General features: G+C 42.3%; 1 protein-coding gene across 1 annotated transcript in view; it reads right to left on the bottom strand.

Annotated features, from left to right (window-relative positions):
- DCBLD2 (discoidin, CUB and LCCL domain containing 2) overlaps window positions 1-12,697 on the bottom strand; it is a gene marked incomplete at its 5' end in the record, with an annotated part of 87,931 nt that extends 75,234 nt beyond the window's left edge. Inside the window, one exon of the mRNA XM_082654496.1 lies at window positions 12,478-12,697. Within this exon, the coding sequence (XP_082510622.1) occupies window positions 12,478-12,697 (220 nt within the window). The remainder of the gene's footprint in view (window positions 1-12,477) is intronic.
- Window positions 12,698-14,716: the final 2,019 nt, after the last annotated feature.

Genomic DNA, 14,716 nt, shown 5'->3' with positions numbered 1-14,716 from the left:
ATGAAACCACAACCTAGACTGTTTTTGCCATTACCGGAGATTACTCCCACCTGTGAAATCTCAGCAACTTTAATGTCTCACTCTTTCGGTCAGTCTCCTGACCCTTCTGCTCTCTTATACCCACTGCACACTTTCTGTGAACTTCTCTCTTTTCTGCCCATCTACTATCTTGCCCTAGCCTCATTTCTTTCCCTACCCAGCCTGGACCTCATGTCCAGTGTGTGAACTACACTCTTCCTGGTACCTTCACTTCCTTGCCACTATGTCCTGCTTGAGGATCTGCCTGGCAAGCCCTCCACCCTGGATCATATGATCTCTCTTTGCCCAGGAGCTGAGCACTACTGGGAAAAAAATCACACAATCCAGGGAATAGTTGTCATTAGAGTAATAGGTTCTGATCTCAGATAGGCACTGAAAGCCACTCGGTATTCTCTTACTCAGTGGTTCTCAAAATTTATTCAACATTAGAACCACCTAAGGGCTATTTAACGTAAAGGTTCTCAGGCCCCATCTCTGTCTCCATAGATTCTAATAAATATGTCAGAAACATTACCTGAAACTTGGAAATAGGTTAAAAAAATAAAGGTGAGCAGCAGATCCTTTAAATGTCATAGAGGCCAAAAGCTAGGGCAAAATACTTAATTGGATTTGTTGTTTATCATTGATTAAAGGTCCCAGTCTTGGCTACACATAAACTTGTAGACTGTTGTCTTGTAGAGATGCATATAATTTCTGTATAGTTGAAAAAAATAATCCCACATGTTAGAGTTTATGGCCCTATTGGCCATTAAACAGTTTTAGCCATCCAATCTAGCAATCACAGCCTAAAACTACCTATAAACACCTAGTTTCTCAAATATTCTTTGGACATGTTTCAACTTCTTACTGGTTCCTTCATTAATTAATGAGTTGAATAAAATCTTTGACATGTGTTAATTTTATATTTGCATGACATGTATAATTTTGCCTTTTTTTTTGCAAATTATATACTGGAAAGTAGCTCTGCAGTGGAGCCTAGGAAGGATCTGCACTTTAACAAATTTCAAAAACTAAGAGCAACAACAACCAAAAAAAAAAAACACACAAAAAAATCTTTCTCCAGCCAGTGTTCCCCAACATCTACCACTTTCTTTCTCACTTTTTTTTTTCTTTTACAGAGAGATTTTTTTCAGTTCTCTACATTCGATGTCTTACTTCTTTGCTTCTCGTTCTAGGCTCAAAATACTGCAATTCAGTTTCCAAAGGGTTGTGGTTGGATTGTACTCCCCACCCCACCCCACCCCACCGCCCACCTCCGTCCCAACAACCAAATTATATGTTCCTAATTGCTGGTACCTGTGAATGTAACCTTATTTGGAAACAGGGTCTTAGCAGATGTGATCAATTTAAAATGAGGCCATACTGGATTAGGACAGACCCTAATCCAATGTCTGGTGTCCTTATAAAAAGAGGAAAATCTAGACACGGATACAGACACAGGGAAAATACCACATAACTACAGAGGCAGAGACTGGAATGATGCAAAGGGATTCCAAAGACTGTAATTGCCAGAAACTAGGAAGGGGTAAGGAAGGACCCTGGTCTACAGCCTTCAGAGAGAGCGCATTGCCCTGCCAATACCCTACTTTCAGAATTTTAGCCTGCAGAACTATAAGACAATACATTTCTGTTGTCTGAAGCCATCTAAATTTGTGGCAATCTGTTACGGCAGCCCTAGGAAAGGCAGACCTACCTCTCCAATGTACTCTTCACTAAAGCGGTCTGTTTCTGAGCTGCCAAAAGTCAATACTTTCCCATCTTTATCATTTGTGACCTTTCTACAGCATGTGGCATCGCTGTCCCTTCCTTCCCTCCCATCTTCCTTCCTTCCTTATCTTTCCTCCCTCCTTTTTAAAACTCTTCTTCCCCATCTTAGTTCTTCTTTTGACTCTCTAATTGCAACTTCTGTAGCACCTTAGCTGACTTATCTTCCAACTACTGACTGCTGATGCTGCTGTTCTCCAGAGCTCCTTCCCCGCCCTCTGTGCTGCCTGGGCCATCTCCCCACCCTACAACTTCAGCTACCACCAAAAGGGAGAATGCTCCGTAGGCTCCAGCCTTTCCCCTAACCCTCAAACGTGTCATCTACTTCTGTACTGAGCTCCTCTGCTCAGAAATTCCGCAGCACTTCAAACTCAACGTGCCCCAAGCATTCAGGGAACATCCTCCATGTGCCAAGCATTGAACCAGGTGCTAGGAACAAGAGAAATGACAGACAAGGCCCCTGTCCTTACAGAGTTTACAGAATAGTACGACAGACGTAGTAAATAATTTCAGGGACGATGAGTGTTGCAGGGAAGTAATGGATATGATAGGGTGCGTGTCTGTGCGCGCGTGCGTGTGCGTACGTGCGTGTGTAGGATAAATAACAGTTAACTAGGCAGGAATACTGGTGGAAGAGGGAGGTGGAAAGCAGGGAGAAGAGGATTCCAGAAAGAAAAAACCCCAGCATTTTTAAATGACCTTTGCTCTCTCAAATTTAACTGGTCATTAAGTTTTATACATTGTTTCCTTAATATCTCTAAATTTCGTCCCTCTTAAGGAGTGCAGGCCCTTGTAATAGTTCTCTGACAGGTTTCCCCACTTCCTTTCTTTGCTCTAATCCACTGCCCACACTCCTGCCAGTTTCTTAAACACCAATTGGGTCACATAGGTCCCTTATTTAAAAATCCTTCAACTGTTCTTCACCGGTGATACAATAAAACCTCAAATTCTTCAGCAAGGATACAAAGTCCATAATAATCTGTCGCTGGACTCCCTTTCCCGTCTCATCTCTTGACTCTTCCCACAACCTCTCTGCTCCAGCTCTGGAACTGTGGGTGACTCCCTCTATGCTCCACGCTCTCTCTCCTCCGCCACTGCACGTGCTACTCTGCTCTGCAGAGAATAAGGTCCTTCCTCCTCATATCCACCTGGCAAATACCTACTCAACGTTGTCTCTTTTGGGAAACCTTTCTGAAAGCCCTGGTCTTTCTCTCCCTTTCCATCATCAAAGTCTCTTTACTGTACCGAATATGCTTAATTATGCATACTTATGTCGCTTTGCCACACCAGCTGTAAAGCTCTGTCACAGCCAGGCAATGCATTCTGTTCGCCTTGGTAGCCGCAGACATAGAAATAGGGCATACCAGCCTCTTAACACATGCTGCTGAATTTAGAAAATAATAAACCCAAACAAGCCAGTGGTAGGCACTTGGTAGGTAAGTGATAACAGTAGAAAAGTACATATGGGCTTGGGAATCAGACAGACTTTCCGATTTAAATTCTAGCTATGCCAACTTTTGAGATGATCCTGGCACTTAACCTCTAAATCCTCAGCTATACATGGGAATAATACCACCCATCTCCCAAGGTAATTGTGAGGGTTTGGTAATAACTTATCTCAAAAGCACTGGATTCTATAAATGTGAACACTCTCTTTAAAGATGATGCCTCTATGTATCTAGTACCCCACTTTCCTTCTGGGAACTACTCTGCAGTTTGCAACAGTTTTCATATGACCTCATGCCCCCTGGTTAGTTGACTGGTTCAAGGGTGGGTACTGACTCACACTGGGCCAACGTGAGGCCAACTTGCCCTGCCCTCATTTTTGGATCTTGTATGTTAGGGAAACCCCAGAATCTCTCCAGTGTTGAAGCTACAAGCCTTGAGGATTGCCAGCAGCCATTATTTGTTCCATGCAGAGAAAGCGAGACTGTAACAAGACAGAATTAAGCTGAGTTCTTGGTGTCTGAGGTCCAGCTGCATCCCTGCTTTTCCCTGGGCTTAGGTTGGCTCAGTTCTTAGGAAGATTCCACAAGTTACCTCAGAATGGTCCCAATACTTTTCCTTTCTACTTTAAGCAGATTTAATTTTCTGTTCCCTATAACCTCACTAACCAAAACACTCTTCCTCCACCCGTGCAACAGAATGTCTGTCTCATATCCAGACCTATAAAGTTAGCATCTTGGACAAAAAGAGTAACCAGAAACAGGGCATACCAAGAAGAAAGGGATAAACCATGAACCTGAAAATGATCTGAGGGTGGAGAGCAAAGAAAGCTAAAATCTATCAACAGGTAGGAAGTTGGAGAGAGAAAGTAGAGGTCAAAAGGGAGGGGACAAAACCAGTATTACGGTCTGGGTGGGTTGGAGGCCAGGAAAGGACATATGTGAACAATCACGCCCTGCTGTCACACGGCTCCACTGCGTGGTCTGACCCCTCTCACTAAGTAAGCTAGGGGTGAACTTTCCTACACAATAAGTGGGATGGGGAGAAGGGGCAGAAGGATGGAGAAGCACTGGATCTCAGTAGAAAGCAAACACTTGAAAATGGAAATTTTAACTGTAGAGTAGGGAAAGAGAAACAAAATTTTCATTCACACGTTGTTTCACTCATTGAACCAAAATTTATCAACTACCCAACAGATTTGATCGCAGCCCTCATACATTCTAGAGAGGTGAGTTATACATTTCAAAACATTGAGAGTGACATGCCTAGTATTTAAATCCAAGTATGTCTGACTCCAATATCTCCATACTTTCAAAGTCCACCCACGGAAAAAATAGTGAAGACAAAGAAAGCTCTCAGGTTTAAAAGAAGAAAAAAATCTCACAGTTTAAGTGACAGTTTCAGAAGAGCAGAAGCTAGACTGTGAGGGAATCATCATTTAACAAATATCTTTTGCATGCTGGACACTAAGAAAATGTACAGCACAGATGTAGTCTACTTGTCAGAAAGTTGGTCATTGAAAAAAGCAGAGATATAAGGTACCTGGAAAGCAACGAGTTGACAGATGTATATACAAGCCAGTGGCATCCTGAGCATGTTTCCAGGTACAAGGTAAGAAGCACCACAGAAGTTTAAATTATACTAAAACACAACTTATATTCCCTGATGAAGCAGTGTTTTGGATAAGGTGTAAGAGATGATTTCAGGAAGAAGAAAAGGCAAGGCAGGAGGCAAAGTTTTACTGTGCTGAGCAGAAATCCCCACGTGAGGGTTGATTAGTCATCCTTATTGAGGCAGATCTAGTCACAAAGGCCACATGCCTTTCTCCTGCAACCTTGAGCTGTCCAGAACCAGAGAAAGAGGACAGTGGGGACTGGCACATGGGCCAGGTTTGGGATCTGTCAAAGACAAGGGGAAAAGCATCAATGAGATGACTAACCTGGGCTGAGACAAGTGAACCTAGAGATGGACTGAGAAGCAGAGGTACCTAAGGATGATGTCATTGCTAACATCACAGGTACAAACTCTTCAGTCTGCCCCACAAGGAAAGTTCTCCACAGTCTTGTCCCCACTGACCTTTTCAGCCTGCTTCTCATTACTTTCCTGACACCAAATTATTGTAGCTACCTGAATGTTATCCAGGAATTTCGGCTGGCAAAGAAAAAGGAGGCAGGCAACTACTAGAACCAAAACTAGGGGGACTTTTATAAGGCTGGAGGTGGCTATTCAAATCAGAATCTGAAAGAGAGGGCAAAGGAGTGCACCCCACTTGCTGACACTGACTTAGGCTAGCACAGTTCTTAAATACCACCTATTTGACAGGGGAGCACAGCAGTGTTTTTTAAGTAGAAACCATGGCTCTGTTCAGAGTTGCAGTTGAAGGAGGACTCCTCTCATTACAAAAGCAAAGAGGTCTAGCTCCTGGGAAGAGGGAGGCTGGGAAAACACTGCACAGAATGTTAGGCCCTGTGCAAGTAGGTTAAGGTTCAAGAAAGGGTTCTATTTTCATGGAACTGAGAAGCCCAGGCTCTGACTGCTGACTGAGGGAATCAGACAAAGGACAACAGTGTGAAGGGCATGCAGGTGCCCAGAGACTAACTCCAAATAATGTGCTTCGGGCAGCAGATTCACTGCAGAAATGAGCTCTAAATTCTTTTTTTTTTTTTTGGCACCGCCGAGTAGCTTGTGAGATCTTAGTTCCCAACCAGGGACTGAACCCGGGCCCTCAGTAGTGAAAGTGCCAGATTCTAACCACTGGACCATCAGGGATTTCCCCTAAATTCATATTTTTGAATGATGGACATCATGATAAGTATTAGAAATAAGAAAATGAATAAAACTCTCTGCCAGAAATAAATATTTAATGTACATTGTGATTAATGACTGAAGAGAAAAAACAGGAAATTACTATTGGAGATGAGTGTGCGTGGTGACAGAGAACTCTTCCCAGAGGGTATGATACCCAAGAAGGGTTTTGAAGGATGATAAGGAGGTTACCAAGCACACAAGGAAAGGGGCTCTTTCTCTTCAAGTGGAGAAAATGACACATGTAAAGAGATCAGTATCAGGAACAAGGCAAAACAGGATGAAATTATATATTAGAGGAATAAAAATCTCAGTCTTATACCTGAGCTGTATACAAGGGTGAGGGATGCTGGCATGAGATTAAGTCAGAGAGAAAGGGAGGGGCCAGACTCTGAAAAAATTACATATATAATATGCAAAGGAGTTTGGATTGTATCTTATAAAGGGGCTGCTGGCCACACTATGGAAGTATTAACATAGCTCCAAGAGGGCAGTACCCCAGTGCACAGAACCCTGGTCCTTAGGAAGCAACCATATTTGCCCAAATATGGGGCAAGTGTGCAGGGTATGGGGCTCAAGGAGGAAGCAATGGGCCAGGACCAGAGGCTGAGGCATGCTACTCATTGCAGCAAGGATGGCTTTGACACTCACATGCTTTCCTGACTCCCTGCTGTTCTGATGCTGTGATCTTAATAACTCCTGAAATGTCTGCCATCCCTGTGAACTAGAAACCTACCAGTCCTAAAAGCTTACCTGCTTAAAATCATTTTATCAGCAAGGTTTTTTCCTACTTCCCAGGCATTGTGAGCTCTCTCTCCCTTACAAACTCACAGCACTGTGCAACTTCCCTTGGTTATTTATCCATATACTCCAACATGAAGATAATTATTTCCCCAACTAGCCTGTAGGACCTCTGAAGACAATGACAATATTTTACTCTATCGTAACTGTCTCAGGACTCTATTGACCAATGTGCACACATCCCTAGGAGCGTATAGTTGGTACTCTTCCATGCTGAGAGTTTTTAATGAGAGAATGATAAAGAGTACCAGCATCTTCTCTCTTATCCCAAGCAATTAAGTTTGCACACTTAAATTGCAAACTCACATGCACTGTACTCCACAAAGGAAAGGAACTCCTGGCCTACTCTCCTTAGAAAGCAGTTGAGGGAGCTTGCATCTGCGGTCTTCCCCATGATTCAAGCAGCTAACCAAAGTTCTTCTTTCAACTACATATCCTTTAGAGTGCAGGTGGACCTAGTAGGTGATGTTCTGGCAACGTTTTCAGATCACCCCATTACACCATCTGCTTCAGTGGACACTGGCATTCATTAAATTCTAGTTTATTTGAATATCTGTATTTTTTGTCCTCATGGGAGTATATTGATTTAATCCACATAAGGACCTGGAAAATTAGCATTATGTGTTTCTAAACTAATACTTTGAACTGACATACTTTCTCAAAGGTCCTATCCTGAATGAAGAATTTAATCAAATAAAGAAAATAATGTAATAGCAGTTCTAAACAATATAATAATTACTTCACAAATAATGAATGTCCTGTGAAAAATTTTTAGATTTTGAAATTTTTGTCTTGCTGTATTTTCAAAGTATGCTTCTGTGTGCTAAATCAGCCTACAAATTAATTTTAACATGATATGTCTACAGAACTTAACACCACACTATTAAAATTACAACCACATAAGATTATGTAGGTATGTGAATATGCACTAGAAAGGAAGACAAAAATTATAAATGGATAGATAAGGGGGTAGGACTGTGGATAATTATTAGTTAAGTTTTTGGTTTTGAGTAATTGTTATATAATTGTTATCTGTACAATATTTTTAAAATAAATAAAGTGCTAAGGCCATAAGGTTGTTATAAAGTAAACTGAATCCATGAGCAACACAAGAAAAACTGCCAAGCTGTCTCACTTCATATTTCAACAATCACATTTAGCAAATATCACTATTTACATTTAGCAAATATCACTATCTCTACAAAGCTTTTCCTGATCCTTATAATTTTATGTCATCATTCCACATCTTTCCAACTAGTCAAGAAGTGGAAGTGGAAACTACTTGCATGCATTCAATTAATACCCAGTATTACCACCTGAGCTTTCACACCCCAGGTTCATTTTGTAAAGTATAGTCCTAAATTTAAAATCTAACTCTATGTAAATCTAGCCTTTCCTCATCATACTATCTGATTCTTTCTTTTTGGAAATTAATTAATTCATTTGTGTTTTAGTTCTGGTACTTTAACTCATACCCATTTCACTACTTTAAGTTTTTTTTTTTTAATGTTGGTCTTCTAGAATGAAGCTTAGATGTTCAAATAGAACTATTAACTATTTCCAGAGGGAAATAAAGTTTTCTCTCTGCTGATAACATTGGGAAATCTACCTAAAAATCATTAACATGTAATTTTACAATTAATTTTTCATTTACAAGTTTTTAAAATGTGGATTTAAAATCTGATCATTAACACATATGGAATACGTGCTATATTTCTAACTTTCACTATGTAAAATTAATCAGAAATATAGCAGAAAAAGGATGCTCTGATTTTTGCCTCTGAACAGTAAGTACATATAAGAGCCCTAATGTTTTATCAGACCTAAAAAAAGATAACGGAAAATTCTAAATTAACAATGTCAATATTACTAATAATCACAAACGTTCTTTGCAGAGGGACATGTTCTTCATTTCTGACAATTCACAAATAGTGTTCAAAAACTATTTCCCCACATCACAAGCAAATAAAGGCACTACTTGACAGACTGTATATTTTTTTCACACATTAGTTCAAATATCATTGTGAAATTGAATGATTCTTTTTAAGAAAGAAACTGATTTGTTTGATAAATTAGCCAACAAAAATCACTACCTTCACAAACATTTCATGTTAATAGGAATAAAGTCAGTCTCAATGGATTTTTAAAATTAATCCCTCTGATATTTTACCACATTCAAATAATACTCTAACCCAGAAGGTAGGCAAACCCTCCATGACACAAATGAGGAAGCTGAACTCCTAAGATGAGGTGACACAAATTCCTACAGTCATAATGTAAACCAGAGACTTAAATTCATTCACAGTAGACCCTCAACTTCCTATTAAGTTAATTTATTACGGTAACAAATAGGCAATCAGCATAATAAGTTCCACAAATTTAAGTTTTTTAGAAAGACATACATTCGACCGGAAAAAATGCTTTCAATAAAAAAGAAAAAGACTTTGAAGATAAATTTAATATCAAACTTAGAACTCAAAATACACAAATACAAGCCATGCCTAAAACACCATCATAGTTAAACAGGTGTGAATAAACAGAATTTATACATATATTAATGAAATAAGGTTGGTTAAAATACATCTCTGTTGTGAAAGGTTGACAAGTTTTCAGACCAATGATAAATTTTATTCTGGGCCAAATAAAAAGAAAAAAACACTTGGTCAGCAGAAAATCTGCTGAGGAATAGCTATGTATGTACGGCATTAATTGGAATGAGTGTAGTATCTTCTGCTACTTCAAAATGATGTCTGAAAGATTAAAAAAAAATCCTGAAGCACAGTTCTACCTCAGCATACACATTCAATGCATTTCTACCTAGGCTGGCTAAGTGAAAAAAGAAATCTATATATCACAAAACATTCTTTCACAGCTTATTTTTTATTGTGACTATATGTAAATTGCAGAACATCTGGAAAAGCATAAAGAAATTATCTACAACTCTACCATCAAAAGACAACTGTTATCTTTTTCTAAAATTATATCCTTCCAGACTTCTTACCAAGACTTCTTATAAAGGAGAGTAAAAACTCCAGCTTGTAACTTAACATTACAATATTGCAGACATTCCTATTATTAAAAATTCTATAGGCTTTTTAAAGCACTGCTTCTCATTTTGAAATTTGACTTCTTTTTAGGTTATGTGAAGAATCCCAGTGGACCCTAAAGCACATCTGTTAGACTAGTAACACTGACTGCAGTTCCACCACAGACCGCATCAGGGTTCTTTGGGTAAGAAATATAATTTTTAAAAATTAGGGAATTCAAATCCTATACGATTCCTGAGTTTTCAGGCAATGTATACCTAAATGGCCCTTACTTTATCAATTTAGTAAGCTCAAGATTAACAATGATAGGTTCTTCCTTGGTGGTGCAGTGGTTAAGAATTCGCCTGCCAATGCAGGGGACACGGGTTCAAGCCCTGGTCCGGGAAGATCTCACATGCCGTGGAGCAACTAAGCCCGTGCGCCACAACTACTGAGCCTGCACTGTAGAGCCCACGAGCCACAACTACTGAGCCCACGTGTCACAACTACTGAAGCCCGCGCACCTAGAGCCCGTGCTCCACAACAAGAAAAGCCACCGCAATGAGAAGCCCGTGTACCACAACTAAGAGTAGCCCCTGCTCGCCGCAACTAGAGAAAGCCTGCGCGCAGCAACAAAGATCCAACGCAGCCAAAAATTTTTTAAAAATTAAAAAAAAAAGATTAACAATGATAATCAGTTATAGCTATTTGTACTTTACCCTTTTCAAAACTCCTGTGTACTAGCATTTCATTTTCATCAAGCTAGGAAATAGGTATATATTCTCTTATCACTGATGTAAAAAACTGAGGTACAAAGAAATTAAATGATTTTTAAAAATTTACCCAATAAACAGGTGGACTAGAAATCAGGTCTTTTAAATTACCAGCATCATTTCTATTTGTGTTCATCTACATTGATGTTTATATAACATGACACTGTGAAAGAGAACCATGTTAAAATGCTTTGGTAAAAACTGAAATTAAACTTAAAAAAATAAGGTAATGTTGCATGTTTAATTAGACCAGGTTTAAGAAATTCTAAAAGCAAGGCAATTATCTCATTTGGAGGGGAGACATTTAACTGGTTCTATACTGTTCAAAGATTATTTTTTAAACATGATATAAACAGTTTCAGATCTTGAAATAAGCAAAATGGTCAGAATATTCTGGTTATGTAGTTAGAGTTCTGTATCAAGGTACCTTATTTTTTGTGTGTCTTAGTTTCCTTATATTTGAAATGGAATAACAATACTTATCTCAGATGGCTGTGGTGAGGATTAAGTGAGTTAATAGACATAAATCACTTAGGGCTGTGCCTGCCACAAAGTAAGACCCAATCGATCAGTGTTAGCCATATATAAGCCTGTTTTGCTTTTTCTACTAGGAGAAAAATAGAAGCACAGGTTCTAAAACTTAAATGGAGGAAAGGATTTCACACTAATTTATTAAATGCTGATGTTCAAGAATTCGTTTAAGGAGATGATCTAACTGAAACCTGAATGCTGCCTAGATCTGAAAGAGGTCAGTTTACCAAATACATTTTTCCCATTTACATTTTATTTCCACATGCCTGTCAAAGTTTCAGCATCTTCATAATGACAGGCTTATGGCCATGATTCCATACTTTACTGAAAACCATGACAGCAACATTAAGCTGGACTTAAATGTGGAGATCAACCAAAACCCAAAACCCAAAACCCTTCCCAGCGATAAGTAACAATCCAATCCTTATCCCTCTCACTGCAATAAAATGCAGTGAAATGCAATGGAAAAACGTGTTCAATAACTGATGCCAAACTCTTTCAAAAATTGCTTTTCGCTGCCTGAAAAAAGTACTTAAAAAGGGGAGGAAATCAGCCTGGTATTCTCTTTCCATTATGAGTATTCAGTAAAGTTTTTTTTTCAAGGATTGTTAACGGAAAAAAGTTTTGTCACTTTCTGTAAGGGCTTGCCCTTTTAACACGGAACGCTCCATTTGGGCAAGAGTACGCTGCTTTGGGTCCCAGACCCAGTGTCTGACCCAGGCAATCTAGACCACCATCCTGAATAGGCAGGGATTGCAAAGAGCATGTTCTAAATCCAACACTCAAAGATAACCAGAATAAACTTCATTCGATTTTGAACCTGAGCACATTGACAAAAGATGATAATTATCATCACTTGCCTTCAATGGATTTAAATGCTATTTAATTACCTTGCATTTCTACTCTGTCCATCCATCCATTTAGCTTAACATTAGGAGTCGCATCTCCAAAACTTCTTTTCCTCTCCAAGACTTTCCCCAGTAGAAGAATACAATACCCAAAAGGAGGCCTTCACAGCAAAGTCTCAATTCCCTCTTTTCAGAAAAATGAATGGGATTCCCCAAAAGTAAAGCCGCGCCAACTTGGGGGACAACAGACAGCCCATCTCATCAACTCAACCCAGCGAGTGCGGGGCCAGGTCTGGCCACGCACCGAAGCGCACCGCACCTACCCCGCGCGTCTGCAGATTCATTAACGGCCCGGACACCCGGCGCCCAGGAGGCTCCCTCGACGCCCCCCCCCCGCCCCCACCCGGGGCTCCGCGCGCCGCGCACTCCTCGGGAACCACTCACCTTGCTGGGCTCCGGCGTCCTCGAGCAGCAGGAGCAAGATAAGTAAGAGGAGGAGGAACAGAGGCATGGGGAAGGAGGAGGGGGAGGAGGAGTTGGAGCGGGGAGGGAGGGGGTAGGAGCGGGAGAGGGGGATCGCGGCCCGGGCGGGGGCGGCGGCCGCGGCCCGGACTAGGAAACGATGAGGGCTGTGCCCGGCTCTCACCACCGCCCGGCTCGCCATCGCGGCGGCCGGCAGTCCGCCTGCATAGTGCGGGCGCCCCGGGGCCGCGGCACCGGGCGAGGAGGCAAAGGCAGCGGCAGGAGAGTGAGAGGCAGCGCGCGCTTCGCCCCGCTCCGGGACCCCCTCCGCCCCTCACTCCGCGAAACCTCCTCCTCCTTCGTCCCTTCCCTCCGCTCCCCGCCCGGAGACCCCAGGCCGGAGCGCAAGGGAGGGGAGGGAAGGAAGTGGGGTGCTCGAGCCGCGGAGGGCAGCTGGGGGACGCGCCTCCCGCGCCGCGTTCCTCAACCCGACCCCTGCCCGCCGCGCTCGCCCCGGACTCCGGCTAGCTGGCAGGGCGGTCGCCCGCTCCCTCGCGCTCCCTCTCGCGCGCGCTGGCCACGCCTTCACAGCCCTCCACGGCCAATCCTCGGTCGGCTCTGGTCCGTCTCCCTCTGCGTCACCCAATCAACACGCTCTCTCCTCGGTCGACCCGTTAGCTCCGCGGCCCACTCCTCGAGCTCCACCGCCCCTCATCTCTCTCCTCCAATCACTGCGGCCTTGGGAAGCGTCCCACCCGCCCCCCCAATCCGGGTTCCGCCCCCAAACTCGGGCCCCCGGCAGCCCTCGCCCGGCCCGCGCTCCTGTTATTGTTGGGACCACAGCCCAAGCTGATCCGGCTGAGGCGGCTGCTTGCTCTGGTCAATGACTTCCGGGACTTCCCCCAGCTCGCTCTTCCCTGCTCCTCGGGCCCAGCTTGCCCATTGCTCCTCCCCCGCCGCACATCAGGCCACTGGAAGGGGTGGGAAACCGGGATCCTGGCTGGTTTCAGCTGGGAGCTGAGTCTAAGGGACTTTTTTTTTCAATAGCAGAGCGTGTTTTTTTATTAAAACTACAGCCAGTTGTTGCAGCAACTCCAGATACAGTGTTCAATTTTAAAAATATATGTATTTCCTGCTTCCTATGCCTTTTACTATATTTACTATGGGGGGGGGGACAAAAAAGTATATAACAAGATACATGCCCCTAAAGCAATTTAAACCTAACATCCTAACATGCATTGAGCGATTCTACCAAGACTTGTTGAACACCTGCTGTCTACCTGCAAACCCTTTGCTAAGAGTTGTGGGATTTGCAGTCATAATACAGAAATCTTCCAGTATCTTGTATTGGGACAGAGATGGAAATACATCATGAAAGTCAGAATAAAATAAATACTAATCAGAGTCACAGGTAATCTGATGGAGACTGTGAGAGGGATGGAGTGACAAAAAAGAACTGGTTTGGGGAAAGGGGAATCCACAGGACTAGGTGGAGATTAGTTTTAGGAGAAAGGTGCCATCTGGATGTTCTTAACATGGGCCTCTAGGAGGAGGATGGTGTCATTAATAAACAGGAAAGGTGGGTCAGATTGTGTGAGCAAGTGAGTTAATTTTGGACATACTGAAATGTATTTGAGATATCCATTAGCTTGTGTGTGAAGTTACATAACAGGCAGGTGGACATTTTAGTCTAAAGCTCAGGTTGAGAAGTACCTCGAAGTCATGGGTGAGGGTCATAAGTAGATGTGATTTCAAAACTATGGAAGGGACTAATATCCTCAAATGAAAATCTGAGAATTCGAAAGGACTTTGAAGGTCATCTTTTTCAGTTCTCCTGCTGACCCCTCATACACTGAACCCTTCTACCAAATTTCTTAAATAAGCATTTATTAGATGCCTATTAAACCCTATTATGCTTAAGACCTAAAGTAGACAGTGGGCAAACAAAGTTCAATCAGAGGAGCCTACGTTCTGCGGGGGAGGCGAACATATAAACAAATCTATTTCTATCAGTGCCACGCTGGAGGTGTGGACTGATGCCACAGTACCACAGTGGAAGGAGTTCAAGGGACCCATCACAGTGAGGATGAAACTCCAGCAGAGTCTTGAATGCGACGACAAAGTGAGGAAGGTGATCTCAGGCCAGAGGCAAAGTAGGCTGGCTTACAGGCACCATGTGAATGGTGCTGATGGAGCGGAATGAGGTGAACAATTGCTGACT

This window comes from Grampus griseus (assembly GCF_964374135.1).
Source record: "Grampus griseus genome assembly, chromosome: 5".
Classification (NCBI taxonomy): Eukaryota; Metazoa; Chordata; class Mammalia; order Artiodactyla; family Delphinidae; genus Grampus; species Grampus griseus.
This window is presented reverse-complemented; position numbering and strand designations above follow the sequence as displayed.